At 42.6% G+C, this 20,922-nt stretch overlaps 1 protein-coding gene across 1 annotated transcript in view; it reads left to right on the forward strand.

Annotated features, from left to right (window-relative positions):
- Nucleotides 1–20,922, forward strand: part of TEX14 (testis expressed 14, intercellular bridge forming factor) — a 188,419-nt gene that overhangs the window by 89,351 nt on the left and 78,146 nt on the right. Inside the window, exons 7-13 of the mRNA XM_040422282.1 lie at nucleotides 76–227; nucleotides 3,064–3,254; nucleotides 5,121–5,214; nucleotides 5,346–6,070; nucleotides 13,465–13,529; nucleotides 16,783–16,859; nucleotides 17,539–17,676. Coding sequence (XP_040278216.1) covers nucleotides 76–227; nucleotides 3,064–3,254; nucleotides 5,121–5,214; nucleotides 5,346–6,070; nucleotides 13,465–13,529; nucleotides 16,783–16,859; nucleotides 17,539–17,676 — 1,442 coding nt within the window. The remainder of the gene's footprint in view (nucleotides 1–75; nucleotides 228–3,063; nucleotides 3,255–5,120; nucleotides 5,215–5,345; nucleotides 6,071–13,464; nucleotides 13,530–16,782; nucleotides 16,860–17,538; nucleotides 17,677–20,922) is intronic.

The following is a 20,922-nucleotide window of genomic DNA, read 5'->3' on the forward strand; positions in this document are numbered from 1 at the left end:
TATAACATATAAAAGGTTTTCAGAAAGCACAGTGACCCATGAAGATACTTTTTAACATTTATGTTTGTCTTCCAGCAAAGATGGCAAGAAGTGTGATGGCATCATTCATTTCCCAGTACCCAAGCAGCTGTACTGCTGGTCATCTCCTGAGGTAGTTGCAGGAAAAGCTGGTTCCATAAAGTCTGATCTCTACAGTTTTTGTGCAGTGATGCAGGAGTGTTTAACAGGTACATTGATCTATGTTGTGTCCCACTGAGAGCATTTATACGTAAGCTTTTTTAGTGTTATATTGCAATATGTAGCTCAATGGCATAGCTAACCCATAGGAACAAATTTGGCAATCCAGAGTTGGTATAAATACATTAAAAAAGGCGTACTATACTCAGTTAAGGCATGCGATTAGATTTGGTCAGCTAGGTAGGACAGGTTTATCTGAATTTCCACTACCTTTAAAAAAGATTACTAAGCTGACAGAAGGTAAGAAAAGGATATCAATTTATAATACTTTATTACACCAAAAAAGATAAAAGACCCCACTACAGTTGGAGGAAAAATGGGAAGGGATAGTGGACTCTTTGGACCCTGAAATGGTGGAAAAAAATCTTAATGGAATTAAACAAAATATCCTTAAACCCTGCTCATAGGCCTCTTTCAGGCGTTGCGGGAACACGCGCGATTTTTCCGTGCGAGTGCAAAACATTGTAATGCGTTTTGCACTTGCGTGAGAAAAATCACGCATGTTTGGTACCCAAACCCGAACTTCTTCACAGAAGTTCGGGCTTGGGATCGGGGTTGTGTAGATTGTATTATTTTCCCTTATAACATGGTTATAAGGGAAAATAATAGGATTCTGAATACAGAATGCATAGTAAAATAGTGCTGTAGGGGTTAAAAAATTTTTTTTTTAACTCACCTTAGTCCACTTGATCGCGCTGCCGGCTTCTCGTCTGTCTCCTTCTTTGCTGAACAGGACCTGTGGTGAGCATTCATTGCACGAACAGGACTTGTGGTGATGTCACTCCGGTCATCACATGATCCATCACCATGGTAAAAGATTATGTGATGGACCATGTGATGACGGGAGTGACGTCACCACAGGTCCTGTTGCTCCACACAGCTAAGATGAAGACAGAAGGAGATGCCGGCTCCGCGATCAAGTGGACTAAGGTGAGTTAAATTTTTATTTTTTTTAACCCCTCCAGCGCTATTTTACTATGCATTCTGTATTCAGAATGCTATTATTTTCCCTTATAACCATGTTATAAGGGAAAATAATAATGATCGGGTCTCCATCCCGATCGTCTCCTAGCAACCGTGCGTGAAAATCGCACCGCATCCGCACTTGCTTGCGGATGCTTGCGATTTTCACGCAACCCCATTCACTTCTATGGGGCCTGCATTGCGTGAAAAACGCAGAATATAGAGCATGCTGCGATTTTCACACAACGCACAAGTGATGCGTGAAAATCACCGCTCATGTGCACAGCCCCATAGAAATGAATGGGTCGGTATTCAGTGCGGGGGCAATGCGTTCAACTCACGCATCGCATTCGTGCGGAATACTCGCCCGTGTGAAAGGGGCCATAGACTGACACGGTTTTTGGAGGTCCATCGATTGTACTATTCTCCAGCAAAACGAATGAAATATTACAAAAATAAGGTATTTAAATGTCAAAAATGTGGAGAAATAGGAGTCGACGATGTGCATTTAATATGGGAATGCTACTACATACAAAAATCCTGGAATGCGGTACTTATGCAAATAAGGAATTACCATCAGATCAATATTCCTAAGAGCTTTGAAGCGTGTAGAATGGGCAGTATAGGGGATGAAAGTAATGCTAGAACGCAAGAGCTAGTAGGAAAATTCTTGTCTCAAGCAAGGAGATGTATTATGAAGAACTGGATAGAGAGAAGGGTTCCAACAATCAAAATGTGGGAGAGCCCAGTTAGGTGTTTGCTAGCCTGTGAGTAGAGGGTTGAATGGGGAGAGGATGGGGGGAATTGTAACTTGAAAAATTAATTATTGATGATTTTAAATTTGTAAAAGGCTCTCTATTATGTATGTATCTATGAAGGAATTGTTCTTATGTAACTATTTAATAAAAATGTATACAATAAAAAAATAAATACATTGAAAAATGCAAAAAAAAATATAAGGTTCAAGGGGAAAGCAAAACTTGCTATTGATGATATGTTCTGGTTTTGGAATAATAAGTTTAGCAAATGTACATGCATGTGAAGCTATGCTGTCCACAGTCTTTTATCTATGTGTTGTAACTACAATGAGTCTGGAAATTGGGACTATCACTGATGCAAACCCTTCTGACATTCCTCAAAGATTGAAAGGCACTAGGATGTAGCCCCCAAAACAAACATGATGCAATCTGCATAATGGAGAAAAAGAGTAAGCAAAGACTCATCGAGCTGGAGCTGTTCTCCCAAGCAGTCATGCTGGCCTGTCCTCCTACTTGCTCACTTTAGGTCCCACAGACAGGGTATGTCACCACAAGCCTCCTAAAGCAGCATTCAGCGCAGTGAAGTGGGATGTACTTGCCTCGCCTTCAACTGCACATTCGCTGAATGCCACTTTAAGAGGCTGTTTTTGATGACCTACCCAGTCCATGGGACGTAAATCAAGCCGCGAGGGGGACTGTACAGCATACCTTCTCTAGAGAGTGGCACCACCTCCACGACTCCTTGCTGGCATAAGAAATGCATCGGTCAAAGCTTTTTTTTCTCCATTATACAGAAACTGACAGGAGAAAACCTGCCATGATAACAGATAAGAGGTTGGTGGCAATTTGGATGGCTACATCCTGGTGACCTGTTCACTTTAAGACATTTGAACTGAAATCGGTCTCACTATGGCAATTATCGTACAAACCATTGATTTTATGGGTTTATGCACAGATCATGGTCAATTTCTCCCTACGATTCCAGGAAATCACAGTAGAAACTGTGACGTGTGAATAAACCCTAATAGTGACATAATCTTTATTTTTTCCACCATTTGTTCTTGTTTCATTTCCTACTAACATACAGATTCTGGTTACTTTTTAGATGCTCTGCCATGGAATGGGTTAGATGGTGAAGTAATTAAGGATTCCATGGCTTCAGGACATTTCTTGGCTGTGGATCCCACTCTTTCTGAACCATATTATTCTATAGTCAGGACTGGAATTCAGGCTAGTCCCAAGGAACGGACAACACCTCTGCAGGATATTGGATATTTACTGAAGAATGATTTCAAGGTAGCTAATTCTAGAAGAATCTAATAACCTCTTGTTGGCTTTATATCATTTTATATTGTCAAACTTATGAGTACACCTTTAAATGCTCTCATGAAATGCTGGTTGGGCTTTTTATCCCCATTGGTTGGATTTGGTCATACTTGATTTAAAAAATAAAAATCTTTACCCCGCACATGTAGGCCCAGGTTCCAATCAGTCATGTGGCCATTAATAGTAGTAAATATGGCGCTACAAATACTGCACTAAATCTGTTGGATAAAGAGGCCCCATGAACAAAACCAGATTTTTTTTTTATAAACTTTGTTGCAAATTTATTTGAAGGTGTGTTGTTGTTTTTTTTAACCAAAAAGTAATATTGCTTATCATTACATCCAGCCCTTTATTCTAATTATTTCATGTATTTATGTTTATAAAAAATGCTTATATCCACAGATATGCCAGGAATAATGTTAGTATAGTGCCCCTGTCATTTCTATTTAACTGCCTTTCTGCGTCCACCTCAGTAAGGTTACTTTCACACTGGCGTTTTAGTTTCCGTTTGTGAGATCAGGGCTCTCAGTTTTGCCCTTAATGCATTCTGAATGGAAAAGGATCCGCTCAGAATGCATCAGTTTGGCTCCGTTCCTCCTCCATTCCGCTTTGGAGGCGGACACCAAAACGCTGCCTGCAGTGTTTTGGTGTCCATCTGACGAAACTGAGCCAAACGGATCCGTTCTGACACACAATGTAAGTCAATGGGGACGGATCAGTTTTCACTGATATAATATGGCACAATAGAAAACAGATCCGTCCCCCATTGACTTTCAATGGTGTTCAAGACGGATCCCTTTTGGCTATGTTAAAGATAATACAAACGGATCCGTTCTGAACGGATGCATGCGTTTGTATTATCTGAACTGATGCGTTTGTGCAGATCCATGATGGACCCGCACCAAACGCGAGTGTGAAAGTGGCCTAAGGCTAGGTCTACACAACGACATTTGTCGCACCAATGTCACGCGACAATTTTTTAAATGGTAGTCTATGGTATCGCACTGCAACATACGACATGCTGCGACTGTCGCAGTCGCATGTTGCAGTGCGACACCATAGACTACCATTATAAAAATTGTTGCGTGACATTGGTGTGACAAAAGTTGCAGTGTAGTTGTGCCCTATCTGTCGCGCGACTTATTGTCATCGTGTAGACCTAGCCTAAATGTGCTGAGGTGGACTCACATGGTCCGTCTTTCTTCTCTCGTTGCTCCTTCAGGTATGTGAAGGGGTTCTTTATGTGGCGAGTCTTTTCTACTTCTCAGAGAATATACTGAGCTACTGATACCAAGATGAGACAGCCTTACTGTGATTGGACTGGCTTAGAATCTTGTCTGAGAGGCAGAGAATATGCTGCAGTTTCAAAAGCAGCTGACTCCTCATACTTGAAGGAGCAGAGATAGAGGCAAGATGGAACATGTATGTCCACCTCAGCACATGTAGTGAGTTGGACACAGAAAGGGTGTTCAATAGAAAACAGCAGGTGGCGCTATACTAACATTCCTGGAGTTTCCTGGAGTGTAAATAAAAAAAAAATGCTTATAACAATGGGCTGAATTTATCTGTAAACCATATTTTTGTGAGACAACCTCTGTAGTTTATTGCAATATGGGCTCTTTTGGTAAGCCTACTATGACCAATGATATCTTCTATGAATTTGATAATCCATTCGTTGTTCCTTGTTATCCTAACAATAAGCCCTTTTACACGGGCCAATGACCATGAATGAATGTTTGTAGGATCATCGGGCAGTCTAAAAACACCCAACCAATCATGAGCAAATGCTTGTAACTTTTTATCATCCTAAAAATGATCATTCTTGCTTTTTTTAAGCACTTCCTGGACAAAGTTCCATGTACACAACATGCTCTTATGATTGTAGAGGCAGATATGAAAATGCAACGTTCAGAGCAGGAAATCCCACCGGGTATGTAATTATGAATAAGAAAAATTCTGCTTTTTATATCCGTTTGATAAACACGTTCTGTAACGAGGCTTCAATCACAGCTTTACGGTATTAATAAATGTCTCCTATCGTTTTTTTCCTTTGTCATTCAGACAATTTTGAGGAAGTTACAGATTTGTTTTATAAAAGAACTAATATTTCCAGTGTTTCATCCACCACGGAGTCACAGTCTGAAACCCTGTGTGACATGGTAGTGCAGTCTGACGAAATGAATACCCACCTACCCTCACTAGAGGAGAAAGGTCAAAACAGAGCTGGGGGTTTCGATCAAGAGAATGTGGGAAGCCCGTCCATTTCATTATCCTTAATGAGTGATTATGAGACGGTTACCAGTTCCGATTCGGAGGAAGGCGATATCGACTGCAGGAGCTTAGGAACAAATGAAAACTGGCAAACTGAACTACAGGCGCTAGATAATAGATTCAGTGCAATCCAGATACATCACAGATCCACTCTTGACAATCTTCTGAACATTCAGACGTTTCTCCAAGACCATAACACTGTACTAGATGCCGAAGAAAAACGAAAACAATCCGAAAATGTCTGCCTGAAAGAAAATGCATATCCTGACAATGGTACAGATGAGGCTGATCACGCGCTTCCTCTTTACAAGAGCAAATCGTATGCTGGATGGTCTGCTAAAGGCCCTCCACCTCACTATATACCTCCTGATGGTGCGGCATCCTCCAGAACTGACCTCACCTCAGATACGAGGAGAATACAGAGCGGGAGTGTTGTGGACACAGTGAGAAAGGCCTTTAAGAAAGGTGAATGGTGTGCTGGCCTGGGCCCATTTAAAGGGAAGACACTTGGTCAGGTAATACTTACAAAATATTATATGTCTGTAAGGGTACGGCCACATGGTCAGGTTTCCTGATGTAGTTTTGGATCCAAAATCCGGAATAAAACTTCTTTGAATTCACTCCTGTATTTGGCTTCCAGAATGATGCAGAAATCTGACCATACCCTCAATGTATATAAACCAATAAGTAATGGAAGTTTATTTTTCTGATTTATTTTATCACTACAAGGCTGAGTTCACATCAGCGTTGTGTTTTCTGTGGTTCTGTTTCTCCAGAGGAACATTAAAATCGAGAAGAACAGATCCGTTTTTATTATGAGCATTAGTTGTGCTCAGTATATGTGAGTTCCACCCGGTTTCAATTATTTGGGATGAAAGAAAAATCCTTCCTTTTGTACTTTTCCTCCAGTGAAAATTTACAGAAACCCGTTGAAACAGAAATAAGGAAAATTCATTGCTGAGTGAACTTGTCTTCATTGATTTATAGTTAAATAACAGCTGTGTTATGCCATTTGCATGTTCCTATGTTAATTTATGCTTAATTTACATCTTTGACCACCTAAAATGAGGCGTTCGTGAGTTCTACAGGACACAAGTGGTCTCCTTAAAGGGGTTATCCCATGACTAAAAAATAAAAATCGTATAGTACATGACAATCTCTTTCTAACAAAGCTACAATCAGCCCTGCACCTCACATGGATCCAGAGATCTCCCCATTCATTGCCCTGCTAGATTTATTTCAAGCTGGCAGCTCACTTATGGGGGGTGTCTCGTGGCAATTGAAGCATGAAACTGAGCATCTATGTCAACCTTAGTGACCTGGACAGAGAATATAGAAAAACGCCAAACAGCAGGTGGCGCTATACAGATAGATTTCAGTAAATTACAAAAGTATTCAGATCTAAGTGCTGGTTTGAGAAATTCATACTAATTTTCATGGTACCGCCACTCTAAATGGATATTCCCATCTAATGACATTTATGGCATGTCCACAGTATATGTCATAACTTTCTGATAAATGCTTGCACTCGGATCAATCTCCACTTTCTTCTGCATTCTGGTGGAGAATGAATAGAGAGGTGGCCGCCCAAGTGCACAGCGTTCTCCGATTTATTTCTGTGGAATTCTCGGCCGTGGACGCTTGCATGGCTAACTCCCATTAAAGTGAATACTGAGGCCATCCCTCTTGTCACCCCCCCCCCCTCCAAAATCTGGTAACACCCAGTTGCATCTCTATTGGAAACTACTAGTAATTCATTCACAAATGTCAAATGTCAAGCAGGATAAATGCACAACATAGAGTAATAAGAATAGATGCTCCAGGGGCAAAAAATTCCTTCCCGACTCCAATCAGGCAATCGGACTAACTCCCTGGATCAACGACCCCTCTCTAGTAGCTATAGCCTGTAATATTATTAAGCTCCAGAAATACGTCCAGGCCCCTCTTGAATTCCTTTATTGTACTCACCATCACCACCTCCTCAGGCAGAGAGTTCCATAGTCTCACTGCTCTTACCGTAAAGAATCCTTTTCTATGTTTGTGTACAAACCTTCTTTCCTCCAGACGCAGAGGATGTCCCCTCGTCACAGTCAGTCCTGGGGATAAATAGATGATGGGAGAGATCTCTGTACTGACCCCTGATATATTTATACATATTAATTAGATATCCCCTCAGTCGTATTTTTTCTAAAGTGAATAACCCTAATTTTGATAATCTTTCAGGGTACTGTAGTTGCCCCATTCCAGTTATTACTTTAGTTGCCCTCCTCTGGACCCTCTTCAGCTCTGCTATGTCTGCCTTGTTTACAGGAGCCCAGAACTGTACACAGTACTCCGTATGTGGTCTGAATAGCGATTTGTAAAGTGGTAGGACTATGTTCTCATCACGGGCATCTATGCCCCTTTTGATGCAACCCATTATCTTATTGGCCTTGGCAGCAGCTGCCTGACACTGGTTTTTGCAGCTTAGTTTGCTGTTTATTAAAATTCCTAGATCCTTTTCAATGTCAGTGTTACTGAGTGTTTTAACATTTAGTATGTACGAGTGACTTGCATTATTCCTTCCCATGTGCATAACTTTACATTTGTCAGTGTTAAACCTCATCTGCCACTTATCTGCCCAAGCCTCAAATCTATCCAGATCCCTCTGTAGTTGTATACTGTCCTCTTCAGTGTTAATTACTTTACAGAGTTTAGTGTCATCTGCGAAAATTTATACTTTACTATGCAAGCATTCTACAAGATCATTAATAAATATATTGAAGAGAATATGGCCCAATACTGACCCCTGAGGTACCCCACTAGTGACAGTGACCCAATCTGAGTGTGTACCGTTAATAACCACCCTCTGTTTTCTATCATTAAGCCAGTTACTTACCCACATACAGACGTTTTCTCCCAGTCCGAGCATTCTCATTTTATATACTAACCTTTTATGTTGTACAGTGTCAAATGCTTTGGAGAAGTCCAGATATACGACATCCATTGATTCGCCGTTGTCAAGTCTAGAACTTACCTCCTCATAGAAACTGATTAAATTAGTTTGGCATGACCGATCCCTCACGAAGCCATGCTGATATGGCGTTATTTGCTTATTTCCGTTGAGATGCTCTAAGATAGCATCTCTCAGAAAACATTCAAACAGTTTACCCACAACAGATGTTAAACTTACCGGCCTATAGTTTCCAGGCTCGGTTTTTGGACCCTTCCTGGGTCAGACAGGACACTTATAATGGGGAATTTATTTTTACATTCTGCATGTCATCTAACAGTTTATTTTCCTCAGTGAATACATTGGAGAAAAAAATATTTAACAGCTTTGCTTTCTCCTCGTCGCTCTCTGCGACTCCCCCCTCATTACTCTTTAAAGGGCCGACACCTTCAAATTTATACTTTTTAACATTTATATAATTGAAGAACATTTTAGGGTTAGTTTTACTCTCTTTGGCAATTAATCTCTCGGTCTCTAGTTTGGCCGCTTTTATTTGTTTTTTACATGTTCTATTTTTTTCCTTATAGTTTTTCAGTGCTTCCGTGCTACCCTCCTGTTTTAGTGATTTAAATGCTTTCTTTTTGTCATTTATTGCTTTCTTTACAGTTCTGTTTATCCACATTGGTTTCTTTTTGTTCCTTAACCTTTTATTCCCATACGGTATGTACCTCTCACAATGAGATTTTAGGATACTTTTAAAGATATCCCATTTTGTGGCTGTATTTTTATTTTTGAGGACTTTGTCCCAGTTAGTTAGGCCTATGGCCTCTCTTAGTTGGCTAAATTTAGCTTTTTTGAAGTTTGGTATTTTTGTTCCTCCCTGTAGAAACGCTCTTTTGAATGATAATTGGAAGGTTATTACCTTCTGGTCACTATTTCCCAGGTGTCCCCCAACCTGCACATCTGTTGTTCTGTCAGGCCTATTGGTTAATACTAAGTCCAGTATGGCCGTCCCTCTAGTCGGGTCCTGAACCAGTTGGGAGAGGTAATTGTCTTTAGTTATTGCCAAGAACCTGTTTCCCTTATGAGATATACAAGTTTCAGTTTTCCAGTCTATATCTGGGTAGTTGAAGTCCCCCATAATAACCACCTCATTATGATTTGCCGCCTCGTCTATCTCGTTTAGTAGTAGATTTTCTGTGGACTCTGGTATATTAGGTGGTTTATAATAAACTCCTATTAGTAATTTATTGTTTATGCCTCCATGTATCTCTACCCACAGTGACTCCACATGTTCATGTCCCTCATTTATATCTTCTCGGACTGTGGGCTTTAGACAAAACTTTACATAAAGGCAAACCCCTCCCCCTCTCCGGTTTTGACGATCCTTTCTAAACAGACTGTAACCTTGTACATTAACTGCCCAATCATAGCTATCATCCAGCCATGTCTCAGTTATTCCCACTGTCATAGCTATCATCCAGCCATGTCTCAGTTATTCCCACTATGTCATAGTCCTCCTTAGTCAGGCTTCTGGCATTAGTATACATACATTTAAGAGGTTTATGTATATTTTTTACCCTACACCTTTCCTTCTGAACTGTTCTAGTCCCTCCTTCCATTCCTCCCCCAGTCCCACTACCTTTCCCCAGGTCTCTATCTGCACTATCTTCCCCTCCTATAATGTAATTTCCTCCCCCCCAGTCCCTAGTTTAAATACTCCTCCAACCTTCTAGCCATCTTTCTTTTTTAGTTGGCATTAATCCTTATTGTTCAGAAGAACGTAGATGACTGAAAGCTTCATCTTGGCATGTCATTCAATACATTTTAAACACTAAGGTCAGTTTCTGTCAAGTGTGTTACATGTGTACTTTTGTGGTAAAGCTCATTCATTTTTGGACTATATTTTACTAGTGCAGGACTATTGTCAAGTTTTTAATATTTTACTATTATTTTTGTAAGGGTGACAGAAAATGCACATGTATTTGGCCATACACCTGAGATGGCTCTCTCCCTTCTCTATAAACCCGCTCACAAGGCTTGGCTTACAACATATTAATTTTATTGGTTAGAGGGGAAAAAACCTCAGACACTTCTGGCAGCATGAATAGAGGATCGGGCATGCTAAAAATCCCAACATTCCTGATTCACCCTGGCATCTCTTTTCCGAGGACAGTCAGGAGGCCTTCATATACCAGATTATCGTCTCACTTTGTGTGTAGCAAGTTTAAGTGGTCCAGATATAAGCCATAGAAGCATAGGGGCACATTTATTAAGACCGGTGTTTTAGACGGTGAATCTCCATAACTTTGGCGCATCCAGCGCCAGTTGTAAATGTAAGATGTCTTCCCGGCTGTCTTACATTTAGACCATTTTCTACACTTAAACCAGGCGTAGAAAATGATGAATGAGATGGGCTTGCCGGCCCGTCCCCTTCCCACGCTACGCCCACTTTTTTAGACCTGGTGTAAGTAGGGAAAAGTTACAGATTGCGGTGCAAAGGACATTTGCTCTGCAATCTGCTCCAGAAATGCGGCTAATTTAGGCGTATTTCTGTTTGATAAATGATCCTCATAATGTGGAATAACAGAGACAGTAGAAGACTCAGTTGTATCAGTTACCGTATGTTTTTCCTCACAAAACACATTTATGCCAGCCATATCCACACGCATGATTGTTTGCTCTCTGACTATAGACTATACTTAAGTGAGTGGGAGACCTGGTCCCTGTTCCTAGCAGAGAAGTGGTTGTGGTTGGCTTCTATCTCTTTTCCTGTTCACAGATGTGCTACAAGTATTCATGCCCACTACCATAATACAGCACATAGAAGTGGAGACTTATTGTATGTCTTCAATTTCTTATGAAGGCATACTTATTTCTAATCCATGTCATTGGGGGACACGGATAGACCATGGAGAAGGAGAAGTCAGGTGCAGGCGTGGTCACATTTACATTTCCTGTCCCTGTCAATCAAAGTTCAGAGGGCACAGCAGTTGCAGAGGGTGCAAAGCCTCTAGGGGTAACTGCAACGCCCTCGTTGCTCCTGGAGGCTTATTTGCATAGTTAAAAAATTTATTTTGCTCAGCATTGTGGGAACATATGGACATGGGACCAACACAGCTGCCAAGCGGACATGCAACAGGTCAGCCAGTTTCATAGGTGCAAATCTGCTGACAGATGCCCTTTAAAGGGGTTCTCTGGGAATTAAAAAAATGAAAATACGTAAATATTACTTTATTATAAATACATTCCCAAATACCTTACATTAGTTATAATGGCTTGTTTTATTAAATGGTCACTGTCCTATTAGTACACACAAAACCTGTCCTAATCACTCAGCAGGACAAGTTACTTCACAACACTGAGGTAAAGAGCTGCCTCATCCTCCTCTCTGCTCTGCTTGTCAGGAATTATGGTCCTGAATACAGATGATAAGATCTTCAGCTGAATCTCTGTGGGAATGGAGTTCATGAGGAGACATTAACTCACTGTTTGAATACCCCCTTTTCAATTTAACTACCCTCCCCAAGGGGCAGTATGCTGAAGGACCATGGTGTGATTGGGGAACATCTTCTCAGCAGTTAGGTAAGTAACTGCAGCAGTTTCCCAACCCCCCTCGCCTCAGGCTCTCAGGTTCCCCCTTCTTTATTTTGCTTTAATTTGGACTTACATCTTCCTCCCTTCAGCAGAGCCCTGACTTAACTGGATTTTTCTTTACCTGGTGGCCATTCTGGACCCTCCTCCTCTTCCAGAAGTCTCTCTACTTGTCATCACCACCATGCATTGCATCTGAGCCTCCAACACTAATCTAGGCCCCAATGCCGGAGCCTGCTTGGCCTCTCCTGGGGGCAGGACTTTCTTGAGCAGGACTCTATACTGTCCCTCCTCTTTCTCAGCACAAAATCTTCCTGCTGCTTCTGGTCCTGCCTCCACTGTGCCCTTCTCAGAGCCCCTCAGTCTTCTGATGGGCTCTATCTTCTCTTTTCGGTGGTCACATGTGGACTCTATTTACAGCCTTCTGCTTTTCACCTTCATAGGGACATCATCCACAGCTCCGGCTCTGCTACATTTTTGAGAGACTCCATCTAAAGACCAAGTAAGATCTGCCCTAGCTGGCTTCCACCCTTCCCACAAGAATAGTGTTTTTAACCCTCTAGCTGCCATGTTGGAACTTAGGCCAGAAAAACAGGTGGAGCCTTTTGCTTTTCTTGGGTCCTAAGTCATTAGTGGCTATGTTTTCTTTTTCTCCTCCTAATGCTTTAGCTTGCACTGATTTATCTTAGTCCCTGTGGGAAGGGTATAGTTGGTGGGAGGAATGAACACATCTTATATTAGTGTCTTCTCCCTCCTAGTGGCAGCAGCCCCCCATCTCCCCAATGAACGGAAGAGAAAATAATTTTACAGTAATTAACAAAAATCTATTTATTATATAGAATATATACTGTGTGTGTGTATATATATATATATATATATATATAAAAACGAAAACGAAGAAAGGACAGCACTCCAAGTAAAAAATATACTGGTCTTTAATCACCCATGCAGATGGCAACGTTTCAGCTCAAACAAGAGCCTTTTTCAAGCCTCTTTTGAAAAAGGCTCTTGTTTGAGCTGAAACGTTGCCATCTGCATGGGTGATTAAAGACAAGTATATTTTTTACTTGGAGTGCTGTCCTTTCTTCGTTTTTGTTCATCTGGGGTAAGCAGCAATATCCCTGGACATAGCACCCACACTGCTTGTCTCCAGTGCCGCCGCTATCTTTCCTTTATATATATATATATATATATATATATATATATATATTTATTTATTTATATAGTGTTATATATATATCTAAGTAAAACATGTTATTGTTTGCTTGTTTCATGGAATATGATGATTGCATGAAAATTATTTTACCCTAGATAACGATTGTATTTAATGTACTGTAATAGCATAACCACTATCAATAAAATTTCTTCTTATCGTCCTCACAGGATTTCTTGCAGTTAACTAAGAGAAGCTCTAAGAATAGTCAGGCAGATGATATTATGACACATCAGTGAGTTCCACATATATAATCTTTCATCAATAGAGCAAATAATCCATTACTAAAACTTATCTAAAAACGTTTGAAGCCACCTTAGCAGATTTTTCATCTTCTGCTTACCCTAGGCATGTCCATAAAGAATGGTTTGTTTGATGACGTTAGATTGGATTATTATGCAACGCCTGGGATGCCGGGAGATTCTTCTAATGTATTCCTCTAACGCGTGCTCCTGATTGAATCAATGTGAATAAAAATGTTTCTTAGTGTTAAACTCATACTTCACATACAGTCAGTTCCATAAATATTGGGACATTTTTGGCTCTATACACCACCACAATGGATTTGAAATGAAACGAACAAGACGTGCTTTAACTGCAGACTGTCAGCTTTAATTTGAGGGTATTTACATCCAAATCAGGTGAACAGTGTAGGAATTACAACAGTTTGCATATGTGCCTCCCACTTGTTAAGGGACCAAAAGTAATGGGACAATTGGCTTCTCAGCTGTTCCATGGCCAGGTGAGTGTTATTCCCTCATTATCCCAATTACAATGAGCAGATAAAAGGTCCAGAGTTCATTTCAAGTGTGCTATTTGTATTTGGAATCTGTTTCTGTCAACTCCAAAAGAGAAGTCACTATCAGTGAAGCAAGCCATCATTAGACTGAAAAAAGAAAACAAACCCATCAGAGAGATAGCAAAAACATTAGGCGTGGCCAAAACAACTGTTTGGAACATTCTTAAAAAGAAGGAATGCACCGGTGAGCTCAGCAACACCAAAAGACCCGGAAGACCACGGAAAACAACTGTGGTGGATGACGGAAGAATTCTTTCCCTGGTGAAGAAAATACCCTTCGCAACAGTTGGCCAGTTCAAGAACACTCTCCAGGAGGTAGGTGTAGGTGTGTCAAAGTCAACAATCAAGAGAAGACTTCACCAGAGTGAATACAGAGGGTTCACCACAAGATGTAAACCCTTGGTGAGCCTCAAAAACAGGAAGGCCAGATTAGAGTTTGCCAAACGACATCTAAAAAAGCCTTCACAGTTCTGGAACAATATCCTATGGACAGATGAGACCAAGATCAACTTGTACTAGAGTGATGGGAAGAGAAGTGTATGGAGAAGGAAAGGAACCCCTCGTGATCCTAAGTATACCACCTCATCAGTGAAGCATGGTGGTGGTAGTGTCATGGCGTGGGCATGTATGGCTGCTAATGGAACTGGTTCTTTTGTATTTATTGATGATGTGACTGCTGACAAAAGCAGCAGGATGAATTCTGAAGTGTTTCGGGCAATATTATCTGCACATATTCAGCCAAATGCTTCAGAACTCATTGGACGGCGCTTCACAGTGCAGATGGACAATGACCCAAAGCATACTGTAAAAGCAACTGAAGAGTTTTTTAAGGGAAAGAAGTGGAATGTTATGCAATGGCCAAGTCAATCACCTGACCTGAATCCGATTGAGCATGCATTTCACTTGCTGAAGACAAAACTGAAGGGTAAATGCCCCAAGAACAAACAGGAACTGAAGACAGTTGCAGTAGAGGCCTGGCAGAGCATCACCAGGGATGAAACCCAGCGTCTGGTGATGTCTATGCGTTCCAGACTTCAGGCTGTAATTGACTGCAAAGGATTTGCAACCAAGTATTAAAAAGTGAAAGTTTTATTTATGATTATTATTCTGTCCCATTACTTTTGGTCCCTTAACAAGTGGGAGGCACATATGCAAACTGTTGTAATTCCTACACCGTTCACCTGATTTGGATGTAAATACCCTCAAATTAAAGCTGACAGTCTGCAGTGAAAGAACATTGTGTTCATTTCATTTCAAATCCATTGTGGTGGTGTATAGAGTCAAAAATGTTAGAATTGTGTCCCAATATTTATGGACCTGACTGTACATTATAATACGCACCTCAGCTGCTGCAGAACATAATAAAACATACTTCAGCTGCTTCAAAACCTTGCAGTACACCCCCCTGATGCTGCAGAACATCATAATACACACCTCAGCTGCGGCAGAACATCATAATACACACCTTAGCTGTTGTAGAACATCATATTACACACCTCAGCTGCTGCAGAACATCACAATACAACCTCACATGCTGCAGAACATAATACACACCACACCTGCTGTAGTACAGCATACTCTTCAGCTGCTTTAGAACATTATAATACACTCCTCAGCTGCTGCAGAACATCACAATACACACCTCAGCTGCTGCAGAAACTCATGATACACACTACAATGCTGCAGAAACTCACGATTCACACAGGCCACCATGCAGCCAATCACTGGCACATAACTGCAAAGGCCAGTGATTGGCTGCAGTGGTGACCTGGGTGCGTGGAACATCACCACTGCAGCCAGGAAAACAAACAGTGGTGGGGAGGACCAGAGCGCAGCACTGAGAAGGGCGTGGAAGAAAAGGGTAAGTATCACTTCCATCTTTTTTTAGGAAAAGTACAGGAGCTGCCCAAGTTTTTATTTAACTTGGACAACCGTTTTAAAGTCCATTTACTTTTATTTAATCATAAATCAGTTTAGAAGCTCATTTAAGAGAGGTGCTATGATGGATTTAAAGGGGTTTTCCCATCTCAGACAATGGGGGCATATCGCTAGGATATGCCCCCATTGCCTGATAGGTGCAGGTCCCACCTCTGGGATCCACACCTATCTCGTAAAAGCATCCAGGAAAGGTAAGTAAGGCGCTCTGCACATGCGCGGCCACCCTCCATTCATTTCTATGGGGCAGCTGAAAAAAAAAAATAGCTGAAGCTGGTTCGGCTATTTTGTCGGTCCCATAGAAGTGAATGGAAGCGGTGGCCGCACCAGCGAGGTGCGCTCCCATTAATTTCTAGGGGGTTAAGAAAATAGCTGAGCGTGCCGTTCGCCAATTCTCCGCAGGCCAATAGGGACGCTTGGTGGTGGCCCGCCACTGTTGGACACCACTTTGCCACATTGGTTTTGGCTGCGTTTTACAAGATAGGTGCGGGTCCCACCTCTGGGACCTGCACCTATCAGACAATGGGGGCATATCCTAGCGATATTCCCCATTGTCTGAGCTGGGAATACCCCTTTAATTGTGAACAGAATTCTGCTGCTTACTATATACTGTGATAAAAGAAGTTGCAGAGGCCAAACTGTTGACATTTTTTTTAATAACCCAATTACAATAATAGTTTTAGCTGTTTTTGTGTAACATTGCCTGAAATTTGTCCATAGCCTTTACATTTTATTCTTTATCCTCATTGAACAGGTATTATCCAAGTTTCAATTCTGCTCCACATTGGCCAGCAAAGAATTTGGGAAGGAAAATGGTGGTTTCTTCTAAAGGTGCATTTGTGCTTCATATTCTTCTTTTACAAGCGTTTTATTTTTATTTGTTAATTGTAAGTTAACTCATTTAAGACATTGGATAAACCTGCTGCCAATAGTGCCACATAAATATAAGGCACCTGATATAACGATACATGTACTGTATATTAAGAAAGGGTTACTATAGAAGTAATATACAGATGCCAATAAGTGGATATAATTTCAGTCTTATCTTATGCATCTGCTAAATCTGCTGAGCATAGGCTAAATGTTTTCTTTACATTTCAAACAGTGACCTAAAATTTTCCAGACCTGTTTCTCCCATTCTAGAATGTCTCTAGTAGAACACTATGGACCATGCTAACCTGCCCAGATATCATGCCCAGAGCTTGCATAACATCTCATGTAATGCTTTTCTAATGTTAAACAGTGCATCGGTCTATAGACCATATCCATTTTCTGGGTATCGATTCACTTATAAACTGCTAAAAATTCTGAAATTGTCCACAGGGTGTCACTTTAAGACTGTAAGACAAGTATGGTAGAAACGTGGTTATTGGGGAAAATCACATTTGTATGCATTTTGTATAGAAAATGTATCTTTTTACTAGGTAAGAACACAGCCATAAAGTAAGTTTGTGTCATTAGCTGGTCACTAGGTTTCACAGTGCTGTCATTTAAATTATCTCCGACACAGTGAGGGCTGATAGTCAACACCTACAGAACAAGAAACAGTGTGAACCTATCTGTGATTATGAAGATGAGCAGAGAAGCAACAAGACCTGTGAGGATTGTGAAGAAACTAAACTGGAGAAACTGTTTCGACATTTTGCAGGTTTATGTAGTTATTTTAACTATAGTATACAGTAGTGATTAGAGATGAGCGAATCGAAGTTGACGAAGTGGAATTCGATCTGAATTTCAGGAAAAATTTGATTCGCACCGAATCTGAATTTCTTCACGCTTTATGGTAACGAATCACATTTTTTCCTAAAATGGCTGCTGCATGTGTGAGGACATGGAGCAAGGAACTCTGGGAAGGCAGGATAACCCATAATGCCATGCATGCAGCCAATCAGAGGCCAACCAGCCCTGTGATGTCACCCTATAAATAGCCTCATCCATCTTGGATTCTGCCATTTTCCAGTGTACTTAGTGCAGGGACAGACGTCAGCAGGCGCTAGAGACAGTGCTAGAAATAACTTCATTGTGCTAAAAAAAAACGATTTACAGTGCAGGGAAAGAACATTCAAGGTGTAGGGAAAGGATAGGGAGGAATCATTCCACAGTATTTATGTTGAACAGGGTTCAGTAGGGGAGGTTACAGCCTGGATAATAGGAACAATCCTATTACACCTTGCTGCACTGACTGGGGACCCAAATTGCCATTATACAGCTCTTTAATTCCAGCTAACCGTTATTGTTATTGCGGCGAAGAAAAATATATTTGCCGTTTAGCGGTGCAGTTATATGTTCTAAAGCCCTTTTTTGTGTGTATTAGTGTGAAAAAAAAGGGCTTATTTATTTCTTTGATCTAACAGTATGTCAGGCAGAGAAGTGCCAGGCCCTGCACAGGGGAATGGCAGAGGCCTAAATGTTTCTGGCGCAGGCAGAGGTCGCAGCAGGGTAAGGGGCCGTGGCAGCAGGGGTCACTTCGAGAGACCTGAGCTCCCAGTGTCAGTTAGCGGTCGTATCTTGACCAGCTACCCAGCGGTTCTTGAATGGTTTACTCGATCTTCCACTTCGTCGCAAGTGACATCAGACACCCCCAGCCAAGAGTCAGTGGGTTCGTCAGACACAACCCTTAGTTGACCTAGCCCGGGAGCAGGCCCTGTGCTATCACCTGTCCTCAACCTGCCTCTGTCCTTTTCTGTTCCCTCAGCCAGAGAAGTATTGTATGCTGTTGGCTCAGATCCACTATACAGTGAGGACGAGCTACTAGAAGACAGTCAGCAGCTACTGGCAAGCCAAGATGTGGAGGAGACATCCACCGCTTCCTCCACTAGGCGGGCAAGTAGTGATGAGGAGAGTGGCATGGGAGCTGGTGTTGCGAGCGGTCAGGCTCATGACCCAGAGACGGTTGAGGAGGACATCAGTGACGTGCAAACAGTACTCGATGATGATGATGTAGCTGATCGCACTTGGGAGCCGGGTGATGCAGGGTCTTCATCATCATCAGGAGAAGAGGGTGGCAGCTTGCCCGTGTGGCAGCTTGCCCGTGAGGCAGCGGCGGAGCCAGCAAGTCGCTAGCGTGGCCGGGAGTCAGCAGGATGGCAGCAGTGGGAGGTTGGAAGCCAAACAAGACGGGGGTACACCACCCACTTCGCAGGAGCCTACCTGCCTGGGAAGTAGCGGTGCACAGGTTCACAGAGGCATCAGCGGTAGCAGTCAGTCAGTGTGTAGTGTTGGGGGTAAAATCACCTGCTTGGTGGTGTGGCAGATATTTGTTAAGCCGCCAGAGAAGGTGAACATGGCCATATGTAGAATCTGTGGGCAGAAGGTGAAGCGTGGCCAGGGTGTCAATGTTGGCACCATGGCCCTGCATCAACATATGCAGCGTCACCATAAAGTGGCCCGGGAGAACCGTGGCTCCGATGAGGTGGTCCAGCCTGCCACAGCAACCGCTGCATCACCCAGTGGCACGCAGCCGATTTCATGCAGTCAATGCTCCACCACCTCAGCGGAATGGAGCTGGTTGTCCTTCCCATCATCTGCTGGTCCTGATGCTCCTCGCCCTCCTACTCCTCGTCAGTCATTCCGTCAGCAATCGATCACCGAAGCGATTGCCATGAGACAACAGTATGCGTGCACTCCTCCAACGGCGCAGAAGCTGAACGTGCTCCTGTCCAAGTTGCTGGTGCTGCAGTCCCTCCCTTTCCAAATGGTGGACTCTGCATTTCTTTGCCAAAAAGGCAGTACCAGCCCTGCACACACATGTAGAACAGAAGGTGGGCCAGTCCTTGAGCCTGTCTTTGTCTGCCAAAGTGCACGGCAGCGCCGACATGTGAAGCTGTAACTACAGTCAGGGACAATACATGTCCTTTACGGCCCACTGGGTCAATGTGGTTCTTGCACAGCCACACCAGCAACTTGTCCAGGTGACGCGGCTTCCGCCTCCATGTTCTAATCCGTTGGTCCTACGACAATGTCTGCCTCCTCATCCTCCACCGTCTCCTCAGCCTCCAATGCAGGGACAATTCTCAGTGCCCCTCCAGCACACATGTGCAGGGCACGGTGGTGTCATGCTGTTCTGCACCTCGTTTGCCTGGATGAACTGAATCACACAGGGGAAAAACTCCTCCCTGTCCTTCATCAAGAAATCGAATCTTGGCTTTCTCCGCGACAACTCAAAATCGGAACCATGGTGACCGACAACGGGAAGAACATGGTGTCGGTGCTGCATCAAGGAGGGCTGAGCCATGCGTCCTGCATGGCACATGTGTTCAATCTGGTTGTCAAGCGGTTCCTGAAGTCTTCCACCTATCTGCAAGACAGCCTAAAAATGGCCAGGAAACTTTGCATGCACTCATACACTGCAAAGCACACCCTCCTTGAGCTGCAGCGGCAGAATGGCATCCTCCAACATAAGCTGATATGCAACATTTCCACCTGTTGGAATTCCTCCCTCTATATGTTGGACCGACTGTACGAACAGAGAAAGGCCATAAACTATTTCTTGATGATCCAAGCGGACAGGAGTACTCCCCTGTGTAACTTCGATGTCAGCCATTGGCAGCTCATGCGTGACACCTACCGTTTGCTCAGGCCCTTTGAGGAGGCCACATTATTTGTCAGTCGCCAGGTCTACAGGATGAACAATATCATTCCACTGCTTCATGTCCTGGAACAGATGCTGGTAAATCTGGCTGGTCAGGGGACTGGAGACGTGGCGCCTACATCTCACGGCCACATGAGCCCTGTGGGGGCTGAACTGGAGGAGGAGGACATTGGAGCACAAGCAATGTGTAGCAAAATGGGTGGTTTTTCTACACAGGTGACAGGAGAGGAGGAGCAGGAGCAGCCAGAGGAGCTACAGGGCGATGAGGCAGTGGACCCAGACACACTGTGGCAGTATGCAGTG

The sequence above is a fragment of the Bufo bufo genome, chromosome 3 (assembly GCF_905171765.1).
Source record: "Bufo bufo chromosome 3, aBufBuf1.1, whole genome shotgun sequence".
Classification (NCBI taxonomy): Eukaryota; Metazoa; Chordata; class Amphibia; order Anura; family Bufonidae; genus Bufo; species Bufo bufo.